Source organism: Phaethon lepturus, unplaced genomic scaffold (assembly GCF_000687285.1).
Source record: "Phaethon lepturus isolate BGI_N335 unplaced genomic scaffold, ASM68728v1 scaffold13196, whole genome shotgun sequence".
In the NCBI taxonomy this organism is placed as follows: Eukaryota; Metazoa; Chordata; class Aves; order Phaethontiformes; family Phaethontidae; genus Phaethon; species Phaethon lepturus.
In genome coordinates, this window is record NW_010544175.1 from 4,887 (window position 1) to 30,602 (window position 25,716).

The following is a 25,716-nucleotide window of genomic DNA, read 5'->3' on the forward strand; positions in this document are numbered from 1 at the left end:
ATTACTCTATATTCTGATCCCTGAAAACATCCCTTTTCACAAACAGCTCCAAAAGTTGGCTTTGGATTGTAGGCCATATTCTGAAAACCAGTTGGGGGATTCAAAAGCATATGAAAGCAATTATAATTATAGTACTGCTGTGATAATTAAAACATTGCCAGCTGTATATAAGTCTATTCAAATGTACAGCTGTTACATGGGTAATGGAAAAAAAAATACAAAAGCTTCAGATTCTGTGCCCCATAATTTCTCAGACTGCTACATTACAAACTCAAGTTACCACCTCCCTGTTTATGACAAAATGCCAAAACAACAGCGTCCTTTTCCATGCTTTCTTGTAAGCAATTGGTTCCCTCATCACCTCCGAGTAATAAAAATTGTAACGTATTTAACAATGATGTCCAATACAAGATTAAACTGGTATTAAGTAAAAAAACCAGAAAAACATTAGCTGATTCTCTTCTGCTGAAATTGTTGCCAGCTTTGGTCTAGATGCCTCCTACGCTTGGTCACCTCTGTCTTCGGTTTCCATTGCCGAGTCTCTCTGTTGTTCTTCCGGATCCCCTGGAAGAATACTGGTGACTGTCTGGAGAAGTGACTCAATCTGCTCTTCTGTTAGCCTTTCCTCACTTTCTTCTACCATCTGCAGGTCAAAAAACAATCTATTGTAAATCATTAAATCCATACTTCCTTCCTCAGCTCCACACAGACGACTCAACTAATTGGGAAATACTATTCTCGGTGGATGCAAGGCGGTCTGAGCTCATTACAAAAGCATTTTACAAAGTGGAACTCCTAGAGTATTTAGAAAAAGAAAGAACTCCATTGTTAACCACTACAATTGGCACTCCATAATGAGACCCTGCTTTCTTTACAAGAAGGAAAACAACACACTCAGAACAGGCTTTCCTCTCTGGTTTCTCCTAAAGGCTCTCTCAACCTACACACTGGTATCCTGAGCCAGGCTTTTTGTTTAGCTCATGTGCAGACCTACTTTCCAGAGCTTTTCTCCTAAGCTCCTGTGCTTTCATGTGAGAACTGAAACGAGATAACCTGAGAACGGCTACCTGAACCTTGGTATCTTATCCAGCACCTAGACTGTAAGTAATCAGGCCATAAAAGAAACCACCTAATCCTACAAAAGCTATACTTTCTTGGAATTTACTTAGATTGTGCGATTCCTGAATATAAAGGCATATAAAAGCTTTGAGCAACACAAAACACGCTGTCACAAATCAACAATAAAATTCCGTAAGATTAATTGGCGACCTACTCTCACTGTGGAGCTGTGGGAACTCTTATATCGCTGCTACCAGTGAAAACAACTGCCCTAATTTATAGGCAGCTGTTAAAAAGAAAAGCTTGTCAGAGGACTGGAAAGGCAAGCCAAATGAACTCTTCAAACGCAAATGAAACCAATTAGGATCGCGGGGTTTGAGATTTTCTTTTTTATACAAGAGTCCTTTAAAATGTCCTTTGCAGAGCGGTGATTTATATTAATTATGGTTCCAAGTCAACGCAGGTTTAATCAGTTCTAGCTATGAACTGTCAGCTATTCAGATGCATCTCGCCTTCTAAAAAGCATAGTAGTATATTCAATTAACTTTTTTTTCCTTCAATGCCCTATGAGCCCTCTTTGCGCAATCCGATCATCTTTCATCAGCCATTATCCACAGATACTTGACAAGAGGAAAGCGAGCACGCTTGATTCCACTCATGTAGCAAGAGGCAGACAATGAATATCCATTTGCAAATGACTGTTTCTGGGGACCATCCGGATCAAAGGAGGAAATTCTCTGTGGAGTGGCTTTCCAAGTACAGTTAGTTCAAGAACTACTGTAGGATCCTGGCTTGAAAAACAGCCCTGGCTCCCATTACCGCCAGCTGCTATACTATGCACTAAGAGTTAAAATATACTAAAAATCCTCCTAACGTTCCTCTTCTGTTAAGCAACTGCTGCAGCAACTGAAGTGGTATCAGATAATTGCCTGCTAGGCTGCATTTTAGAAGTGATCATCTCAGCAGCTTGACTAGCATACCTTGGAACATCAACATTATACAATAAAGTATGTTAAGAGTGCATAAATACACAGTTTGTTGCCAGTACTGCTGACAAAGCAGTTACTCTATAGATTAAAGCATTACCCTACAGATGACCTGTGCTATTATGTTTTGTAGAGGACTGCCAGCTGCTTTTCAGACTGGATTATAGTGTTATTAATTACTGTTACATTGAACTTTAAAGGTGACAGCCCTCTAGCAGCAGGAACCATACAAAGAAAAAGCCCATATCCCTTGGACAGGCAACATCACTTAAGGCAGAATGATTTATCTCATAGGGGCCAATGTCTCCTGCGTTCATTACCATCCTACTGCTCTCCCATCTTCAGAAAACTGGCACCTTGCCTGGTTTAGATTTGATTTATTGGATCAGATGAAGTCCACCTCTCTTCCCCATTTAAATTTTATCCCTCCTTATACACCTCCTTTCCCTTTCTTCTCCAAACACTTTCTCCTTTAGGTGCTTGCTTCAGTAGCCAAAGTTAAACACAAGGATTTGATCAGAACTTAGATAACAGACAGTGATTTCTAGGGCAGCATCAACTCTTAACTGCCACATTTAAGGCAGAATATACTTATGTGAGTGTCTAATCACTGCTTCTTACGTGCTCCTCCGTGTTGAATGAGTAATGCCCCAACTCCCAATATGAACAATCATGTTGCTGTCATTTGTACCGGCTGAACACAGAAGCCTGCAAGGCTGACAAACTGCAGATACAACTCAGGACACTGACAGATGAGCTCTGGTGATGGCTCTGGCAGTTTAAGAAATCATACTTTACCAGAAAGTTGATGAAAGAAAACGGTCTCTCTCATGTTTCAGATGCTTTGGTGCTGTAACTGATGTCTCATTAAACTTGAGAAAAGCATCTTTCTTTAATGATGCTGGATACTGCACTGAGGAGTGGGTAAAGTAACTCCAAATTCCCTTCTGTTGACAGATCCATAGTCTCTGCCAGAGGGAAGTGGTAATTCTTTAAACTGTGTTAGCAAATTCATCAAGGGCTCACCTCCCAGTGCCTCCAAGCTGTGCATCCTCACTGCCAGCTCTCACACCAGGAATTACTGATACAAATTTAAAAAATTTAAAAAACAAATCTACATTTGGGAGGATGGACAACTTATTATTCAAGCTGATGCTTCAGCACTATTTTGCTGTGATACTATTCAAGAGTTCAAAGGATGAAAAGCATAAGCTCTAAAAATCAATTCCCCCCCCCGCAACTCTGCAGGGAAACAGCCTGAGCAGCGACTTATGAAAATATAAGCAATTAGGAAGCAGCAAAGCAGCATTCCAAAAGCAAAAAATTCAAAAAATCAGCACAGAGAGCATGTAGATAGAGATAAATGAAACTGTCCTAAAGGAAAACAGGTATGAAGGGAAACAGGTCACTCAGAGGCTTAGTCTAGATTCAGCAGATATTTGCAGAGTTTTCTGATTTACAACTAAAAGACAAAATACCTCTGCAACTGATAGTACTAGGAAATAATATTATGGTGCTCAGAAGAGGCTTTTTCTTAAGCGTAATTTCTAACAGCCAAAAAGAAACTACTGTATTCAAGTACCTACTTTTCCAGCAAGAATTTTACCAACATATGAAAAAATATCAAAAAGCCTTGCTAACCTATAACTTACAATTGGCTGAAACTACTCAAGCAACAGATTCAAACCATAAGCAGTCAGGAATGCAAAGCTTATACTAAGGAAAACAAAAACGCAAATGTTCTTAATAAGCATATGACATAAGATGTTTATGTTGGCAGTGCCACACACACACCAAATGGAAAGAGATTATCCTCACAGATGCCATGTGCAAAGTGTAGAGTATCATCAACCAAAGCTCTGCTGAACTGTGTATTTTCAATATTCAGGGTTTGTGCATGTAACAGAATTGGACAACGTTAGAGTAACACGATTTATAGATAAAAAGTACCCTGATGTGCAGCAAGACAAGGATGTCTCCTCAGGGCTTTCCTCCTGAGAGCAAGGATTTTCTTGAAAAGAACACAAGAGAAAGGCAGTAAGTCATGTCAGCTATGCTGCTGCTTGTAATAAATAATTCTCAAGTTGTTACTGCTTTTCAGCATTCAAGTCTATACTACACCAAAATAACTACAGTGTTTTTGTAGTAAATGTCACAGCATATCATGTCATTCATACATATATACAGAATGTATTTTCTGTGAAACACAACTACGTGGTCAAGGTCAATTCGGTCAAGTCAGGCCTCAATCATGACTTTGATTCCACTCAAATCAGTTGGTTTTTAAACTCTCATTGCAATATCTGCATAAAGTAAGCAATTTTCACATTTCATTTCCCCCCCAGCTAATCCTCTAATATCATCTACAAGGTGACCAAAGAAGGAAGCAGAAAAGATTTATTTGTAATTTAATTGGTGTAAAATTGGTACAGCTGGGAAAAAAAAAAAAGAAAAAAAAAGGAGGTATGTTACCCCTGCAGCTAGCATATACTTTTTGAGCCTTAGTAACTGGAGTTGCTTCTTACTTTATTGATAAATGTATTGATAAAAACAGCCAGATCTTTAGAGCTCTGAAATATATACAAGTAATCAGAAGGCAGCTGAAGCCACTGTACCGCTCACCTCTGAAAGCAACACTACCTTTTATTTAGGAGTCTAATAATCAATTCTTCACTTGCTTAAGCAAGTGATGCCTAAGACTGCTACGCCACAGCTTACATATTGACTTAATTTCAAGTACTTAAGTCTAACTAACTTAACTGGACTTAAAGCTTAAAATTAGGCAAATATTTACTAAATGGACAGTACGTCAAGAAAACGACACCAGTTCTGTTCTGCCTCTCCAGATACATCGGCGCAAGCGCTTTCTGATGCACCAAGTGAAGCATGCATCCAGCATCCCTCTCTGAATCCCGCTGCAAGAGAATGAAAAGACAAATCGCTCGCCAACTGCAGAATTAAACGCTGGCAGATGCCTTACTCAGTAACGTAACTGCTACTGGGAACCAGAGCTGTGCTTATTAAACAAATGTGTATGGGGAATATTTTACTACCATGCAGCCTTTCCCAGCTGCACATTTTAACGGTGGCTTTTTTTTAATTAAGCGCTACGTATGAACTTCTCAGAGAAACAAAACCACCGTAATTAGCAAATCAGAACATAACAGAATTACGTTAAGCAGTAAGTCACATTAAAACCTGCTGATAAATTCTCATGTCAGAACGTTATTTCCAGAAGCTTTTAAAAGTTTCCTTTATTGAGGTTAATCAGAAAATAAAAGCTAGCCCGACTATCAAGATAATTTCAAGGATTAAAATGTTTACTCTTAAAATAAGTGTGCAAATATGTATGTTCATAGTGCCATGTAAGCACAAAATGTAAACATACACATATATATACATGCATACCTGCCTAGATTATTTTTTTTACTCAGTGAAGCAAGGACAAACATTTTAGGAACATGCTTTCACTAACTATAATCATACCTTATCTTTTCTGTGTACTCATGTCAAAGCAAAGTATAAGAGACTTCACTGGCCTCACTGTGCATCTTTTATGCTTTCAAACTAATGTTTATTTTATTTAGCCTCCTGAGACAAAACAATACACTGCAAAAGTTGAAGAGTAAATAAAGCCACACTGAAGAACTCTAAAAAGTTCTGAAAAAAATAAGAAACTGTCTCAAGGATAAGTAATATTTGATGGGTTACAAACCTCAGCATCACAGAACAGAACAGAACAATCTGTGGGTTAAAAGTTATTGTTTATTTGAATAATAAGCTAAGAATTCTATTTAAAAAATAATCAGTAAATGATAGTAAAAAAAGGAAATAGGGCTTCTGATCGCTTCCAAAGCTATCAAGCACATAACTCCAGTGTAGGAGGTACATATTTTATGAGAAAATGACTGCTATTTCCTCGTTTGGTTTTAAATTGTTCAGCACCAACATGCTAATAGAAAAAAGCACATAAAAAAGAAGTAAAAAGACTGAGTGATTAACGTCCCTCAGAAACAATTAATTGAGTATGCAAAGTGGGAAGCAAAATATATTGTTGAGAAAATAAAATGTTTAAATCCTCTAACATCTTAAATTTTCCAGAAGAATACTTTACATTATTATTTTCTATTCAACAATAAAAGACAATCTGCCAGGCTGGTTATGCAGAGCACGTATCAGGAGGTACGAAGCTCTCCAAGATGGAAATCTAGTTTTAAAAAGCACAGAATTAAAATCTACTTTTCCATTCAGAGAGAAGAATGTGGAGCTATTTGTTCATTAAAAAAGATGACACTTAATCTTCAAACCCATCACAGTTCAGCATTAAGCAAAGCTGAACCAGTGTCATGATTAGATCGACATCACTGTCTTTTTTTCCCCCTCCATGAATCACTGAGCCAGGAACAACATATGTTAAAGATTAAAACAGGAGGTCAAGATAGCTGCAATGTGTACAGTGTTTTACCCTGTGGGATATGAGTTGGACTTTCATGCTCCTTTTGTTGCTATTGTTGTTTGAAAAGAAATCCTGGCACACAGTCCGGAAAAGACAAATACAAACAATCACAGCAATTTATGCATAAAGACTTACAAAAGATGACATCAAAAGATCACAACATAATGTTGCTTTTTAACTTAAATGTAGTTTTATCAAAAATGGTTTATTCTTTGCATACAACTAGAGACAGGGAATTTCATCGAAGGAAAGTAAAAGGCAAAAAGCTGGAAAGGCAAAAAAGCAACAAGCACTAGTAAATATAACTATCCTCTCACATCAGCTATTAAAAGCCTATCAGGTAAATTTGACTCCATTCCATGGACAGGCAGCCCTGAATAAAAGTCTGAGGCATCAAAACTATCTGAGAAAGTGAGAGACAGAGATATGGCTTGTTTGGCATTTTGTTTAAAGCTGGCTTTTTAAAAAATATGACCACTACATTCTGTGAAGTGGTCAGAAGTTTTCATCATCATTTACTTCTTATTCAATTCCAGGAGTGACTCAAAGCTTTTGAGTGGCAGGAGCAAGTCCAATAAAAAGATAATCAATGCAATTCTAGACCTAGTATTCACTCCTCTGTAGGTTGTCTCTCATCCATCGACTGCAGCAAATTGACTTGCCTGCATGAAATCTGTGTATGGGTAATCGTCTCCCTACTGACATCAAAGAAAAAAATGCTGGTAGCCTCCACTGCTCTGCATTATTTTATACTCAAAGATGCTCAGAGAAGACAGGTTTTGTCTGTTATTGCTACAATCTCCTTCCTCTGTCCTCACCAAAATCCAAAATTATTTGAGACAGCAATCGAACAGCAAAGTCATTTCCTTGCTGTCTCCCAGTCTCTGTATTTCACTAACAAAACTGGCCTGCAGTTTCCTAGCAGTTATTGAGATCAAAAGACTTTGATGTGCTTTGATGAAATTGCAAGTGTACTGCAGTTTCGAGGAGGCTGAATTTAACACAGCGTTAACAATCCAGTCAACCTAGTTTACTGCAGTACTAGTTTTGGAGAAACTTGCCCTGGGAATTACAGGAGCATCGCAACGGAACAGAAGTAACTGCATCCCCAATACTTCCATGACAATACAAATTCAGATGAGTCCCCAAATGTATGAATATTACATTTTTCATACGTTGCTTTTCATCATTAGAGAGGGGTTATGTATCAATCATGGGGCTGATACGGAACTCGAATCTCCTATCTGTACTCTGTAAGTTTTAGCAATGCTTTTCGTCTAACTTTGACGTTATAAACCTTGGAATATCTAAAGTATGACACTCTACAGAAACCTGACTTCTAATATAGAGGCCCAAGTTTCTTTTACTTGCCTTCTAGACTTCAAATGTGACACACGGTGCAAAACTATTTTCAGTATTTTATGGATAGTAAGATAATGAGGAACTAGGTAGAGTAATAAGGGGAGGAGAGAAAAGACAGACAAAACTGCAGTGACCTGAAAGCAGCAAAAGAATATTACATTTAAAGAAGAAAAGGCAAAAAAAGACAGTATAGGGCCTACATGGGAATATAATAAATCTGTGTCTAAGCACATGAAGCTAACAAAGGTACGAGACAGGCTCTACATCACCGCTTATGAATCAATCCTAAGCAAAACTCATGAAGCCTTAATGGTCTTGGTTGGGTTGATGACTGACACTGATCTCTTCAATCACAAAACACAGTATTAATTCCTTGGCTAGAAGCATTCACCATTATAAAGTCTACTCCTTGGCTACGAAAGAAAAATAGTCCTACTGGTACCTCTTTAATCCTCCTCTTTTTTTTGCAGCAAAATATGATCCCATTACTACATAGTTTGATTTCAGGGCAAAATTATGAACAGATGTTCTTACTGTAAGAGAACTTTATTAAAAGAATAACCTTATTATAATAACCTCTTTATTATCACAGGATCTTTTATTCCTAAGGAGATACTTCAGAGAATATAACCATCTATTTCTATTTAGCGACAATCCCCCTTTACATCAGAATTGTGCTTAACAGATTGACAATGGCTACTGCCCATCAGAAAGTCAGTTTACATCCATTTCTCATCTGTACCACTGCTCAAAATTCTGTAAGTCATTACTTGCTCCTTTTAGCATGTTTGGTTTTATTATAACATAAAACCCTGCCATCAAAACAACCAGTCATCACAGCTGTCAAAAAGTGAAGTACTTTATTACCGGCAGCAGCAGCAGCAGCAAGACTCAGGTTAAATATATTCTTACTCGCAATACTGTAACTAATCTTTAATGACTGCATCGGGCATTTTCAGTATGTGACACCGACGCAAAAGGTGGAGAATCTGTCTGAAAGAAAGATGGGCAAGTCTCTAAGGAGGTCTCACAGAGAATGCAGAGTGGATTTGAAACCATGAATGTAAAGATGTGCATAAAGGGATACATTCAATCATTGACCATAAGAAAGTAATTATTCAACTGATCTTCAAGGTTAAAGCTGCTTTCATTTAAGCTTTGAACAGTCAGAAGCATTGTTACTTACCAGCTGTATTTCAACTGCCGTCACAGGCCTGTGGTTAAGCAACTGGAGCTTTTCTGCTCTGTTTAAAGGCAAAGCATAAAACAATCCGCATTACTGTATAATTTGAGGATGACTGGTAAGAGGCAAACACATTCCTGACAGTTTAGTTTCTGACTGGGTTTGCAGTGTGGTTTAATTGCCATAATAATCTGGGTATTTTAAATATAGTACTTGCTCGCGTGTTTAGACATATTGGTGTTTCCATCTCTAGTCTAAGGTGGTAAGGCAGGGGACCTTACATCATTACTGTACAAGCATTAAATACATGCACTGTTGCTTTGTTAAACGCTGTACAGAAACGTTAAACGACTCGTCAAAGATCACAGACTTTTGCTATGAAAACACGACCACAAGAACAATTATCATACCTAAGAAGTTACAATCCATCAGCCAAACAGCAATAACTTGTTTATTCTTTTAGCCCATTGCAAATGCAAAGTTTAAAAAAAATCAGCTTGAAATCACTTGGTCGCATGTACTCTCTGCAACCCATATGGTTTAAGCCCTTTTTTCATACATTATTACAATGGGCTGAGGCCATACTTTTAAACATGTATCTTTCTGGGGGGGGGAATCTTCATCTCTGTTCCCATGCAAATCTATCTTTTGTTGTCTTTCTACACCTGCTGGGCACCATGCAGCAAACTAAATGGGGACTCACCTAGATTGTAAATATAACCACTCTCTTTTTCCTGTGTTGTTTTTGACTTGATTCATTGCATAGTCCCACAAAGATTTGTATGATCACAAACAGCAAGGTAGCAAAGACACAGAAAAGCCAAAAAATCCAAACCCTCACCACCCTCAATTAGTGTCTGAATTGTAAACGTAAGGTCATTTATTGTGGTTTGAAAGACAAGTGATAATTCATTAATCTACAATAACTCAAACACGTCTGACTACCTGTCCACACTAAGGCAGCCAGAAAGTGATTCCATGCATTGAAATGTGCAGTCCTGTGCCTTCAGCCCAAAAGCACTTCAATCAGTATTAGTCTCTTTCGTTTTGGCTTTAGATATGAACCATGTTGCATCTGTATTTTTAATAGTCCAGTTTCATTCTCCTCTGCTTACAAGGGGAAGAAGTCAGTAAAACTTGTCTGACTTTGGTATTTGAACACAAACCACTTTAATACTCAGAGAGACAATTTAGTACCACTGAAGCCAGTGGCAAAATTCCTGATACGTTCAGAACCATCATTAAGCTCACCCAGCCTCACCGCTTTTCTGGATTCGTTTTCACCAAGCAGATATTAGCTCTATTTTCTCATCAAGAAATCACGAGATCTCACAAATGTCCATTTAAACACTTTGATCATTGAAATAGGAAAAAAAGGGCATGAGGGGGGAAAAAATTCACTGACATTTAAAAATCTTCCCCCCCCCCCCTTTTTTTTGAAGACGTGATCAAACAAGTATGTTCATTAAATTCAAACCACAACTTTTAGGCAATAGCTCTGCAGCCAAAAGTTATTAATTTTACACCCTACTTAAATACAAATCATTCTAAAAACAAAGTAAAAACCAGCTGTCGTATGCCAGTAATGCATATTTCATTAACTTCAGAAGCTCAAAACATTACCATTGACCACATAATAGCAGCATGGCTAACGATCTGAGCTGATTTTTGTGTTTTAAAACACAAAAGGACAATAATACATCACTACTAAAGATAAAGCAGATGTTTAAGAGGGCATTTGAAACAGTAACAAATGCACTTTTATAATAAAAACATACAATCACAATGTAATAATAATAGATACAATGAGTAAATGAACTTGAACATATATTGGCGGGGGGGTGGGGGTGGTGTGTGTGTGCATCTTGAATGATTATTACTTGACCTACAGCCTCTCCTAGCAGCCACCGATGTTTATGCAGCACCTCAATCGCACACATTCACGCGTTAAAGTGAGAACCGACAGTTAACGTGCAACAATCTTCCAGTCTGATACAGTAGTGAACTACAATTTTGAACAATTAAAGCTTAGAACTTATTATTTAAAAGGCATCCTTAACACATCTTTAATCCGATTCTGAAGTTTCCCCCAGTTTACTGGACCTGTGGGTGGCTTTCAGGAGAACACAGATGCTGTAATCCACAGCCCTGAGCTCTCCCATGCAGGCATGTACAACCAACAGGTCAACGTCTATGTGTCTGGAGATACTTCAGAGCTACTGTCTCATTTCAAATGGCCTCCGAGGCTGGCTGGCCTTGAAATCTAACACCAGCTAACAGCTTACAACATCGCCAGGTGCTTCGATGCTTTATCGTTCCCGTATGCACACTGGTACATGTTCAAAGACCAAGGTGTTTAGACTTCTCAGGAGAAGCCTTTGACAAGCGATGCATTGCTCTGGTGTGTACATACACACACGTGTACGTGTCAAGAGACTGAATTTAATACTTAAGAAGGCAGGCAGCTGACACCCAAAGAGAGTAAGACCCTTCATTTATCCACCAAACACACAGAACGAGCAGTACTAGCATAAGATTTTCCTGGCTGATGTCTCCTGAAGGAAAAATCCTGTATTACCACAGATTAGATGATGTAACAGATCCTCTTCAGCTAAAATGTCCACGATTGCAAGTGACTCAGTGGTGGGAACAGGACCACGGGAGACTCTGCAGCTCAGTGAAGACAACTGCTTTGCTGATACCAAACATTATACCAGAGGATTTTATGATGTGTATTCACAGCCCTTAAGAACAGAAAATAGCTCCGAATAGATGACATGCTAACTGTTCGATTTAGGTCCAGCCTGCTGGAAACAAAACCAAAATCCTAAAAAAAGAAAAGTTTTTAATTGTTCCACCTAGTCCCTGAGCCATTCTGCCATCTTTTTCTAAAATGCTGGAAAATAATTTTAATCATGTCTTTCAGCCTCAGAAGAAAAACTTGCAATTTTTAAATGGAACATTTGTGAAATACTAACAACTCACAACAGACAGCTCTAAGAAATCCTCGTATATATTCATTTACCATTAAAAAAACATACACAATTCAACATCTTGCATTTACATTTCCTTTATAAAAGTACCTATTTTTTTTTATTCTCTACGTTTCAGAATTGCAGAAGGGGATAAGGAATTAGAACTTTATAAAAGAGAAGAAAAAAAAAAAAGAAGAAAACTCCATTTTAATCAACCACAGAACTGTTAAAAATGTCTGTTTTAAAATGAGCTCAAACATTTTTGTTACCACCCTACCCTTTTAATCTTCTTTCCTATTTCTACAGAACCACATCAGAAGATTTTTCTCAGCCTTCAGAAAAAGCTTGCCATAAAGTGACATTTGGCACCTGGATAAATGCCAACAAGCATGGCAAATTTCACAATGATTTCAGATTTCACAGTTAAAAGATTACTTTTGCTGAAGAAGATATTTCTACCTGCACATCAGCCTTTGTTCTTACAAGCAGGGCCATGAACTTACTCATTAAAGAAAACGTGCCTAAATAGATTCCTAAAGCAAATATTTTACCAATGGTGTCAAAGTTTTTTCTAAGAAACACCTATCATCAAATTAGTTCCTCAGGTTTGCCCACACTTATTTGTGTGTCTTGTACAAAGTAGTAAGGATCACTATCCCTGTTTCACAGGCAGTAAGACTGAGGGGGAATGATTAAGTGGTGAGTGCTTTAAAGGCACTGGGTTTTGGAGGTGTAGGAGTGGGGAAGAGACGTGGAGTGGGAGGAGAAAAGGAAAGGCCCTTAAGATAGTACATGGCAGCAGATGTTCCTATATTCTTTGAAGGCTCCACTAAATGATGCTGAAAAGGACTGTGTAGTCATGGCCCCTCTCCAGACCTCCTCCTTACTCTTGGAGATACTGTAGTACCCTAAAGTGGATCTGTCCTTGCTTCATGAACTGTATGGTGCATCCAGACTGCAAAAATACATCCTTTGTGTCAATTACAGCAAAAAAATCAGTATTTAAAGGCAATTCCCACTGTAGTGACAATGCGCTCTCTTCCCCTCCGCAGTACAACCGTGTACATTTCCCCCCCGCTCTCCTGTTAACAACCCCTTTGGCAGTGCAGGGTTTGATCTTAAATTCTGAATATTGTGATTTTACAGACAACACAAAGGAATCAAAATTAGCTTGGTTAGCCAGATTTATTAGATTGCTTTGGTTTTGGAGAATCAAGGATGAAAGCCAAATATGTTTCCATTGGCGGGAAGCAGTGAATATGCCTTCTTTGTTTTCCCATGCTAATCACTTACATCTATTTGGCAGCTTGATGTTTACAAGAGACTATTAAGAGCATGGCTGAATTTAACACTGAACTAAAAGCAGCACTGTTGGCTGCTTTATTGTCAAAAAGATAAGGTATTTATAACTGCTGCCTTTTACTACTGTCATACGTAATGAAAGGACAGAAATAAAACATTAATATTGGCAGGGGAGAAGTACTGAAATCCTTTAGACCAGAATTAAAATTGAGAGCAGGTCATTTAAGGAATGAATGAGAGAAAAACCCCAACCTTGTAAAATTGTAGCAAAAGACATCACTGCCATAAAAGCAGCAGTCCTAACAGAGCTGGGTAAATAATATTAAATAACATCTTCAACGTACAAAAATCTGTCCAATTCATCTGAATGAATGTATGAAAGATTTAGCACTTTTTCCTTAAGAGCTAGGAAACTGCCTGGTCCGGTGCCTGGAGCACTTGACGGAGGTGCAGAAGCTGGCGCTCTGGTCCTGGCTTTCAAGGTTATTAGCTTTATGATCCCTGGCCAAGCACATGTCTGTGCCTCAGTTTCCAGACATCTAGAACAGAGACAACATTTTCAGCTCTCACAAGAGAGCTATGAGGATATCTACTTGTGAAACGCTTCCCCCTCCTCCCAAAGCCCTACTTACAAAGGCAGACTTTTATATATACAGTTTAATGAATTCATACTTCATACAAGTTTCTCACCACACTGTACACTCACATGTCACTTCTGAGATCAGAGCCTTTTCAAACAAGTCTTTCTTCGCTTTTGCAGCAAGACATATCCTAACCCAATCCTAGAGCTCCACCACATCTCCAGACAAAACGTATTATTTGACTTTTACAAAAGAACACACAAGATTAAAAAACAAGAATATGAGAAAATTTAAGTAGTATCTTTGAAATTTGTTGCCGACAAAACTTCAGAGCCAAATAAACAGGATCAAACAGCCAAACTCCTATCATGCCTGTGCTAAAGAATGCAAATCTTATTTATCCAGAGCCACTTGAAAACAGGTAGAGCTCCATCATGTTTATCACAGAAAGGTTATTGGCAGAGCAGGTAACAACAGAAATAAATTAAAACCAATTATACATCGTGACTAAAACAATCAATTAGTGAAACTGTTCATGTCTCCTGAAGACAAGAAATAATGGACACAATCAAAAAGGTCACCTCTCAAAGACTTTTTGCTTATAAGCTGTTAACATTACTATGACTCATGAGGGAATAGAATTTTTACAGTTGGGACAAACAGACCTCAAAAACATTATTTCAGCAAAGATGGTATCATTCAGAGTATTTGCAGTTTTTAAAATGTGTACAGAAGAATGAGGGATAATTTGCAAGTAAGTCATTAAAATGTGTTATCTGAAAAATTTCATGCTTGTTTTTCATCTGCAAAGCTCCCTACTGGAAAAATGACTCAGAACATCAAAAAGGAATTAGCAGCAGGGTGCAAAAAAACAAGAGCTACATAAACGACATATTTAATCTGAAGGCGCTTGTGTAGTGTTACAGGGTTTTAGAAATTATGAACACCAATTAACACTAACAAATAATAATCTTTGGACATGTTAGCATTATATAATTATGATTTAAGCAAAGCATCTGTTTTATTTGTATAGAGATTGATTCCAAAAACACAGAGAAATGACCAACTATTCAGTAACTGTCATCTGAAAATTGGTACCTAGCCAGTTATTTGATGATAAACCTAAACATCATATTGATAATGAAGATGGAAGTTATTTTATTTTGGCAAAATATTGCAAGATGCCAAAGAGATAACTGACTGTAATTGAAGACATTTGGACAAATATGTTGATACTAGTGTGGGTACACTGGATACTAGTATGGGTAGATATGCTCCTCCTGCAATAGAGAGCAATAACATTTTTCTCTTTTCTCTCCCATCTAGTAAATATCCAGCTGCTAATATTATTTATGAAATACCAAGCATGCATGAGTGCAAGACATGAGCAGTTACCTCTGCTTCCTCAGGAGGTCCATGTTAGCAGCTCTTCCTGCTGCTTGTACAGAATACAGACAAGCACTCCAAGGACGTGATCTGAGACCAGCTCAGGGGACCCTTTTGGTGTTTTGATCCCAGCTCTTCTCCCTGCGTGCAATTTCTGACCTTCCTACTTGTAACAAATGGAGTGACCAGAAGGTTACTACTCTTGGCATCCCCTTGAAGCTAACACTCACAAAATGCCTCTGAAGTTCCATGTTGCAATTAGAAACTGGATTACTCAGCCCTCAACACTAGCAGTAAGTAAGCAGTGTCTCAGTACTGCATGCAGTATGAGTCGGAGCTCAGTACCCACTTGCACTGACTTTTTCTAACACTGATACCAAATATTGACTGTTAGAATCAGAGTCTTTGTGTACATGGTGTATCTCGCTAGCACGTACACAAATTAAAACCCGAATACCCACAATTCCATCAGGAATAAGCTTTAAGGAAGGCAAATGCTGCAAGCATGAACATGCATCAGTATCAGTGCTGACTGCAGTATTTTGCATGGGCACAGACATGGTAAGCCTGAATTTAGTTCATGGTCCATTACACCTAACAAATAAAACAAACTTTTTCCAACTCAGATGAATGCATCTTTACACTTTCTACAGCATGCATGTTTACACTCACACTCATTAAAGAAAAAGGATAACTCTCCCATTCACCTACACAGAAGGTGAAGAATATTTTCAGCTCAATTGGCCCAAAAAAGTAAGTCTTTGTATTTTCTCTGGACTGCCTGGATTTTAGCAACACTGTTTGGAACATGAAAACTGATCGTTCAAGACAAGAATACGTACAAAAGATGACTGACAGCTGAAAGCCAGTTCCTCACATAAAAGCAAGATTCCACTAATCAGTTAATCGCTCGTTATGCAGACTCTTACAGGACCTGCCTAGTGAGAAATCCCAAAATGGTAATTACTGCTGTTAGGCTGAGCAGTGCCTCCCCACTTCTAGGCTACATCCAGCAGTAGCTGAGCCTCACCCAGAGCCAAGATCAGCATTTCCAGCTGAGGGCAAAATGATGTGGAGTGGGCTTTGGGACATATAAAGCTCAGGCTGCGGGAGAAAAATGTGTGCAGTTATGGGAGAAGAAAATGGGTCTGAGGTCTGCGTTTGAAGGAAGAGTGTATATTGTAGGAGGTGAGGATGTAGGATTACAATAGTGTGATCCTTCACAATCAAAAAAAAGTTCTCCTAGGAGAAAAAATAAAAAAATAAATAAATCACTGTCTTGTGTTCAAGATCACAATGTGTATCTGGGTAGACAAGAAGGGTCAGCACATTGCTACAGTGCATAATAAATTCACAGATTCTAAAAAAATAATAAAACCAGTTACATACTGTTGTGCAAATTAAGACAAAATGTACCATAGTTCATTAGCATTGAGCCAAATATTTGCAGCATTTATATTTCAACCAAAACCTTATATTATGTGCCTTGGTATTGTCCATTTTTTAGCTACTGAACTCCTAGACTGTATGCAAATATATATGCATGCACGTTTTGTTTTTCTAGTAAGAGATCTATAGGCATGGGTAAGAAAAGAACAGTATTAGCGCCAAGATGCAGCACGCAGAGCTAAAAAAAAAAATCCCTAAAACATCTGTGATTGTGCAGAGGCAAATTTATCCTCAGGAATGTATGTTTTTTCGTTGCTAGGAAAACCATAAAGTAACAGCAGCATACATAACCATGTATTTTATTACTAGCTGAAAATACTTAAAAGTCAAATCCTATGGCCTTGAGTCAACCACGGCAACTCATGTAAAATATTGCCTGAATAAAGATCACGGGATCTGGCTTACGGATGAGCAGTCCCGAGCTGTGACCTGCAAAAATCACAGTTCCAGTCTGCACGTGGTCTGTGCAAACATACTGGGCTGTATGCTCCACAGGGGTTACCACTGTACTTCAGTGTCAGTACATTTATCCAGTATGAAATCTGAGGGCTGATAATGGTATCTGAATGCAAAAAGTTGAGCAACACTGCTACAGATCAAAGGGTTAATTTCCAATCAACTCAAAGGGAAACACAATAGTCTTTTTAAAGACTGTTAAATGATGCTATTGTTAAATTAGCACCGTCCTGACTTTGGTGTTGAATAATCACTTTAAAAGCTCTGGAGGAGACAAAAATTACAAAGTAAATCATTCAGCCTTTAATATTGTAGGAGGTTTATAGTTGTTTTAGTTTTTGGCAGTAATGAGGGGAAAATACTTCTTAAAGGCACTACTGATTTTCAGCTCAACACTTCCTTGAATGTGTTGATTTAAAGACCAAAAGGGCAATGTTTATGTCCAATTTTTCAAAATTATAATAATATACAGTGATTAGAAATCTCATTTTTCCAAAATTAGATCTAAGATAGGCTATCATTAACAGGAAGAAGTACAAGTAGAGCCAATTTTCATGTAACTGTAATTATAGCGCACAAGCTTAATAAAAGTCCTTTTCATGCAATGCCATTCGCACTACCTTACAAAATATGAAGCCATTCCAGGGACTAAAACTGGAAAATTAGCTGCTAGTGACATACTGCATTTCCAAGTACACCGTGGCTTACTGTACTGTTGTGTTAGCCAATGCTTGAGGCCTCAAGAAGATAATAATAAAATTCACTACGATGTCAGATCAGCGTTTTTCATCTTAAAAAAAATATAATCTCAGTTCTATAGTTTTAATTTTACCAAAATATGTGATGACAAAGAAAAAAAACTGTGCTTTGCCATACTTTACTAACTATATCAGTGAAATATATGTTTAGATGTCTTTGAATTTGCTCCATTTAGCAAGGCAGCTATATGAAATTTGAAAGGTTTCAGTTGTTTGTACACATTGGTATTTATTTTTTAAATTTGCCTTTTAGGAAAAAAAAAGTTTCTGCCTGTAACACTAATGAAGAAAGTCTATCCCAAAATGGATGGCTATCAGTGGAAAAGATATGTTGGTCTGTTAACCTGGTATTTTTAGTAGCAAATATCAACAATAACACAAAGAAAAGACTCGAGGTGATTTTACAGGAACCGTACCATTTGCTGGCACAATGCTATCAGCTCTCTAACTGGAGCCAGAACACAGGACACACAGGTAGCCTGAGGAGCAATGCATTCTGCATGGTTGGTACTGCAGGTTTGTGGAAGGAGGACAGGAAAAATGAGAATTCAATTGATTAAAAGCTCCATTCTTTAAATGAATGTGCTCCAATTCTTGGTGCTTCTCTGGATGGTGTCTGGTCTTTCTTCACTACCTTGATGTTCCCGCATACACTAGCACAACCCAGTGCTTGTGTGCCGCAATAACATGCTGAGCAGGGAAAGTCAGCTCATCCCACTACCTCCCTCCATCAGGTTTTTCGATATGGCTGCAAATCCTTCTTATATTCAAAGCCCTGAAGTCACTGTATTAGAAAATAAGTTGCTGAGCCTAATTAACAGCACACACTGCTTAACTGTTTCCTCCTTGATTAGAGGCAGAGTCATAACAAGGAATTTAAACGGCAGAGGAATCAGTCTGAGATGACAGGGTGTTAAAAGGCACCAGTCGTGCCTTTTAACCAGATTCTCTGTTCCTCTTGCAACAAGAAAACGCTACTGTGCCCTCAGTGGGGACAGACACCAACTACCTTATATCTTAAATCAATTTAACTACCTTCAGAAAACCGTTACCAGCAGAGACAGCATATGACCAGCTAAGAGATTAAGGGAGAGAGCACATCTTTGAATGCCTTACCCAGAAAGGAAGTAGCAAAGACTCTCTGGAGTTCATTACTCTTCATGGGAGGAAAGGTCATTACAGCAAGATCGTGTAAGCAAGGTCCTGGCGAGCAAACGTTGCAGGTTCTTTCCTCTCAAAGGGGAAGAAAGTTCTCTACCAGATAACTGGAACAAAATCTCCAGTGAAGTCTTTTATACAAATACCACCTCCATCCCACCGAATGGAAATTATTAAAGCCTTTAGTTTTTCATTTATTTTACAACACAGCAGTGTTGAAATGATCTTGGTTATGAACCAAAGGGTAGTTCAGAATTTCCTTGGAGGCATTACCATTTTAAGCACTTTAACATAAAGCGCATTATATAGTAATTGCACACCATATGCTTTCTGTGTTTTGGTGTGAAGAGGCTACCAGATGGGCTGTGATGCTTCTAGCTTGAAGTGTCTGAATGGAAAAGATTAGAAGAAAAAGTGCCAGGATCCCACTAAACAATTCTGTTTCTTATTTTGTAAAGTATGTGGCAAATGCAGAGCTGGCAAGTTCTTTACCAGACGACAAAGATATTAACAAAGTAAATTTAGAGGATGCTCACAAAACTAAGGTATTACAGCCCAATCTGAGTTCTGATAAGCCATAAATGTGGTAAATTTGTAACGTAAACTAGTGGTTGGCTCTTCACTCTCATCCTTCTGCCATTATGCAGAAGGAAATGACTTGGGAATAATTCTCTTGCTTATCTTACAGACTGATGCAGAGAAAAAGGACAGAGTATGATACCTAAAACCAAAGGCACCTCCTAGTACCCATAAAAAGCAAAACAGGCAAAAAGCTAATTTAAAGCTTGTAACTATTTCAACCTTTGCAGCCCTGCTATATTCAAGCTCACAGAGCAAGAAGGTGTAGGAAGGTGAGTATTTGGGTAGATCTTCTACAAAACAGCCAGGCACTATGAAAGACAGAGATTTTGTAGCTAGAATTTTCTGCATTATGACCCAATGTCATTTAGTACTTCGCTCTTGAAGATCCCATACGTGGAAGAAGATGCAGTTAAGGTATCTAAGATAACAGAGCTCCCTGCCTTTTTGTAAGAGTTAACCCTGAGGTCCTGGTCAAATTCTACCAGAAAGAAGATTAGAAATGAGCTTTAAAACAACAACAAAACCCCTTTGACTTTTAATGGGACTCTTATACCTAACTCATTCAGTTACTTCTGCAAAATCCTCTTCTGCCTTTTTAACTCCCGCTGGCTTTTTGCTGTAATACAGCATTCTTCTGTTGCTTTCCTAAACTGCTGCCCTGTACAGACTGAATAACCTCATTTCACTTCAAACAGAATGACTGTTTCACACTACCAGAAATAAAGGATGCTCACTACTTACTCAAGAAATAGCTTGCTGCCAATTTTAAGATACTCTTTTTCATTTCCATACTATCAGCTCTCTACAGTAGAGTATTTTCTCCATGCTTCAGTACCTCAATGTCATAAAATAATTAAGATACCTTGCCCACTACATAAATTAGTACCCTGCTATATAAAATGAGCTATGGCAGGACTAAACACTGACATACTGACCTTGGCAACTTTAGTACTACAAAAGAAAGCACTAAAAGCAAAGTTACAATACCCATGACAAAGCTTCCAAGGACTAGCACCCCTGTGTCTGCAATAACAGCAATACTGTGATCAGAGCTGCTGATATACTGGATGTGAGTGTAATTGTTTGTAGAGAGGGGGCACTGAAAGTCAACAAAATAGCTGACAACCTGCTTTCTACTCAAGTTACTATGCTTTGGACAGGGTAGAATCTTGCCTTCTAGCACTGCACCCTCCAGATACTCTCACTTTGCATTTCTTTTTGTGACACAACCAAATTATTAGTAAGAGCCTCCTTCCCACAGCATTAACTCATCAATTAATGAGTTAGTTAAGTCCTTCCAGCAGGGAAGAAAAATGCAGTCAGTGTCTATACAGCATAAACGACTCCTTTGTGGTGAAGAGGGAGTAATTTAGAAGCAACTAAATCTTTTGGTTTTCCTGCTTTAAAAATCAGATGACTGATTAGCGATGTCCAAGCAAGTAATGAACTGATTCAATTTCTTTTGGGTCTGATTATTTACAACAGACTTTCACACATTCACACTCTGGAGAGAAGTTCAAGACGATCATGCGTTTCAAGCACTGTAACAGGCATTCACACCACTGCCAAAGAGGAAAAAATGCCCTTTCAGTCTTCTTGTAATGGTGAAGGAAATCTTTTATTTTCTATGCAGGACTTCCCAAGTAAGAAGAATGAACTGTATGTTTAGCTTTACTAGAAACTGTAGTGAGGGGACCAAGGTTGCTTGACACAGTACTCAGGTAAATGAAATGTACATCTCCGAAATCCTAGGGGACATAAATATCAGTGGGCAAACAGCACAAAAAGAGAAGATGAACATCTTAGTTTGCTAAATGCCAATTAAAGAGTATAACTCTGAGACATTAGTAGCTGGGGTTCACAGGTTCACATAAAACTTAACTTCAGAAGAATGTTCTTTCCCATACATCTATATTAGGATTTTACCTACTTATTACCTCCCGGCAATACAGTCCGGTCACTTTTTTCGCCTCTTGGCAATGAAAGCATTTTTGCTTAAGGAAGTGCATAAAAATAAGACTGATAGTAAACAGAAGTTGGGTTGGCATGTTTTTTTGCAGTTCTCTTACTGTGTTCAAAACCCATTTACAACTTACAATATCTGCCTCAGAAAACATTTTAAGAGCTCTACTTTGTGCTTGGACTATGTGAAACCATGCTAAAAAACAACATACTGACAAGAATCTGTTTGAGAAATACCTTGGTAAACACAGGTCCACTTAAGGAAATACTCACCCATGTAGGCGTTTACGAGTGAAGGACAAGATGTTTGGATGAATATTTAAATAATGGCAGAAAATACTTAAAATACGTTAATCAAAACCAGACAGATTATCATACCGTGCACACAGGGATCAGTTTTTCAACATTGCCATAAGTTCATACTTTTATTCAAAGTAAGTTTACTTACTTAGTTAGTTTATGACCTTTCATCGCTACGAGGAAATCCCTCACAGTCTCAGGACTCTGGTATCTACAGGGCGTTTTTGAAATGTACTTCAGTGTCTGCAATGGATAGAAAGAAAGTATACATTATTTCACAGTTACTATTTGCTTTACCAGTTGCATATGAAACAAGCCAATTTTGGAAAGTCTCCTCAGTACTACTTAGAAAAATTGGAAAAGTCAATTCAGGTTTTGGGGTTTGGCTTTGTACTTCCCACACACCCCCCACCCCAACAGTGGGAAGTGCTCTCATAGATGAGACAGATCATTCACATCTTGCTGTCTTCAGTAAGACTAAACTGATTGGTATTTGCTGAGGGAGTAAAAAACAAGCAGTATGTAACTACAACTTTATGTAACGGAAATTACATTAGTACTTATCCAGAAAGCCCCAGTGAATTAATTCTGTGAAGATATGACCCAGCCAGCTCATTACACACTCAGGTGAGAATTACAGCTTTGACGATTCCCTCTGCGGCTTCGGACAGCCATTTATCTGATCTGTTCAAAGCCCAAAGTCGCATGTTGAAGAGTACAGGAAAGGAGGGAGTTTTAGCTCTGTCTACTAAAAAAAGCCCACCTACTGTTTGTGAAAGACATTTGCTTTCTTGGTTGGAAATAATCTTAGGTAACGCTAAGACTACGATCAAGACCTACAGCTGTGCTGAACAGTATCTCAAATTTACTTTTCCTTTTAAAACCAAAAAATATTTACAGATTCAAAGCTAGTTTAATAAGGTACCAAGATACGGTAGTTTTTTGTGGTGCCTATTTTTGTTGGTTTGGGTTTTGTTTTGTAAAAGCAGTAACACTTCAGAAAAGTTGAATACTATTCATCCTTAAAACCATGTTACCTTCTGCCAAGTTTTCATGTGCTCAGTGCCAGGGATACTCTCACTGTCAACCCATAAATAACTCATTAAGCTTTCCAATCTATGGTTGTTTTCGTCCTTTATATGCATATTTGGCAAGGCTTTCTTAAAGTTCATAGAGGCAGGTTAGGTGGGTTGTCATGAAAATGTGCAAGAATACTGTAGTATTAGAAATGTTTATCTGACTTGAGGCAATTTATCTTCGCTCCATTTTTTATATGTAACACCTACCAATCTCAACTAACTTTTGCTGATGCTACATCTGCTTGCTTTGTTTAAAACAACACGACACCTAGCAGACAGATAATGCATAATGTAATTTGACCCAAGTAAAAAAAAAAAAATTGTTGATTAAAAAGCCACACAAATTCCAATCCACAGCTGTCTTTTGACTGGAAGTAGTTTAGAATCTTCCTGAATGTTGCTTGGAGTAGACCCCAAAATGAAGAGTTGGAAATAATGAATATCAATGGAAAAGTCAAGGAAATCCTTGCGTTGTCTGCATTGTGTGCATCAGCAACTGAAGGATTTAAGAGTATTGTCAATGCTTGTTTTGAATTAAGGAAGAAAATCTTCATTGTTGATACTGCATAGCCATACATAAAGCTTAAATGTATCAGTACAGCTGACTCACTATGCACTAACCGGATTGCAAATAGAGAGACACACGTATGGTAGGATACCACATGCACATAACAACCACCACCACCACCACCACCACAAAAATGGGAGATGATACTTTGAGTTTCTTTTTCAGGAAAATCTTTAAACTGAGTATTTATATTTGAAAAGTCACAAGCCAAAAAAACTGAATCAGTATTCACAGAGCAGAAAAACAACAGATACTGGGAAAAAATGAGCTACAAGATCAGTATGGCAAATAAGAAAATATGCAAATGTATTTCCAGTGTATTTCCATTAAAATCTGTTATCATTTAAAAATGCTAGGCAAAGGAAAACAGACTTCAACACCACAGGATAATTCATCCTACTTAACAGATGGAGTGTTGATGAAATATGAATCACTTGTATTCTAAGGACCAGTTTCACTGGACTACTGAGAAATACATTTAAAAGCACAATAAGGTGTTAGGTAACTCTCCTTCCTGTAAGTCCTGCCTGACCTTTTCAGATAAAATGAAGTTGTTATTCACCAATGATTACTGAAATTAAATCATCATATTGTCATGTAATAAAATTATTTAATTGGAGAATTTCTTTTCCAGTTTAGTCTTATTTTGGCAATTTCAAATCAATTAAAACACCCAACATAGAGCAAAACACAGCTCAGTTTAGCAAGCTTCATCTACTTATTTCAGTACCAATAGATACAAGCCTGCACAGAGTTCATGAAGACATACTCAGCATGAACAAAGGCAATCCTGTAAGATCAAATTCTGGTTTTCTTTCAGTCAAATATAGAGAAAATATATCTAGAGCTTAGAGCAGCTTCACTCCATGCACAAAACCAAGCATCCTATACTGCTACATGTTAAATACCTGTAACAAGGCAATTAAACCTTTAAGGTGCATTCTGACAAAACCTACTTACAGGATCTTTCTCAGCTGTTTCAAAGAGGTACAGGAAGAGACTGGTAGTCTCCATGAAGATTTAAATTTGATTTTTTGTAAGCCCCTATTTTGTTGAATATGAGGTTTGGGAATTACAACTCTATACCTTTTCAAACAAAGCCAGAACTAAAACAAAAACAAAGCCTAGGCCAAATCTTATTCACATGAGTAGTTTCACTGCTCAACGGGATTACTCATGCAAGAAAGGCAAACTGCTTTCAACTTGCTGCCAAGCGTGGTGCTACTCATGCAATTCTGTGACACAGACACAACAGGTCATACTGCAAGTGTGTTATGAAGTTGCTAATTTGAGATATTTCAAATGTTAATATTTGCATTATACAATTTTAAGTTTTTCCTAGCGATAGATTCAACATTTATTACCAATCCAGCATACAACCGATATTGCTATCTGTACATGCGACTTTGTTATTCTTTTGACAAAAAGAAATAATCTATTTTAGATGGAAATTATTAGTTCTGTTAATAAAAAAATACCGTATGTGATTTGCACCTCAGCTTTGAAATGATGATTACATGATATCATTAATTCATCAGATGATAGCAGGTTCTGCCTTGGGTCTTAAAAGGATAGATTATTTAGAATAAAAAAAACCCACAAAACCAAACAGTTAAAAAACAGGTGGTGTTTTTTATTCTTTTTGTGATAGATTTTAACAGGAGCAGCTGCACATCTCAGCCCTGACAGTGCAGTTAGTCTACAACCTGAATAAACCAACCACAGAAAAGTGGCACATAAAATACTTTACTGTGGTTTTTTTAACAGGGGAAATTTGATACAATATTATTAATATAAAGACTTAATGATGTGAATTACTCCAGCTTGGGCTAATTTGCAGAGGAATTTCACAGCGCTACTCACTTCATACATGATTGTGTTCAGATTCTGCTGACCAGAGCTCTGCTTGTTTTTTCCACTCTCTTTGCGCTGTTGCTTAAGATCAGTAAGTAACTGGAACACCTGGGGAAAAAAATGAAAGTGTTTTAGAGCTTTTGAGAGTACTTTACCTAAAAAATATTACTGCAGGAAAACATAAATGAACAACGCAAAATCCTACCAACCAACAACAAAAAAACCGTGGCTTCTTTGGTGAACTCACCAGCAATAGAAAT

The 25,716-nt window shown here is 37.8% G+C and overlaps 1 protein-coding gene across 1 annotated transcript in view; it reads right to left on the bottom strand.

The window, feature by feature from the left end:
- Positions 1-499: 499 nt before the first annotated feature.
- CRCP (CGRP receptor component) overlaps positions 500-25,716 on the bottom strand; it is a 31,628-nt gene continuing 6,411 nt past the window's right edge. Inside the window, exons 3-6 of the mRNA XM_010288595.1 lie at positions 25,466-25,564; positions 22,104-22,198; positions 9,050-9,107; positions 500-643 (exon numbers count right to left, since the gene is read on the bottom strand). Of these exons, the coding sequence (XP_010286897.1) occupies positions 500-643; positions 9,050-9,107; positions 22,104-22,198; positions 25,466-25,564 (396 nt within the window). The remainder of the gene's footprint in view (positions 644-9,049; positions 9,108-22,103; positions 22,199-25,465; positions 25,565-25,716) is intronic.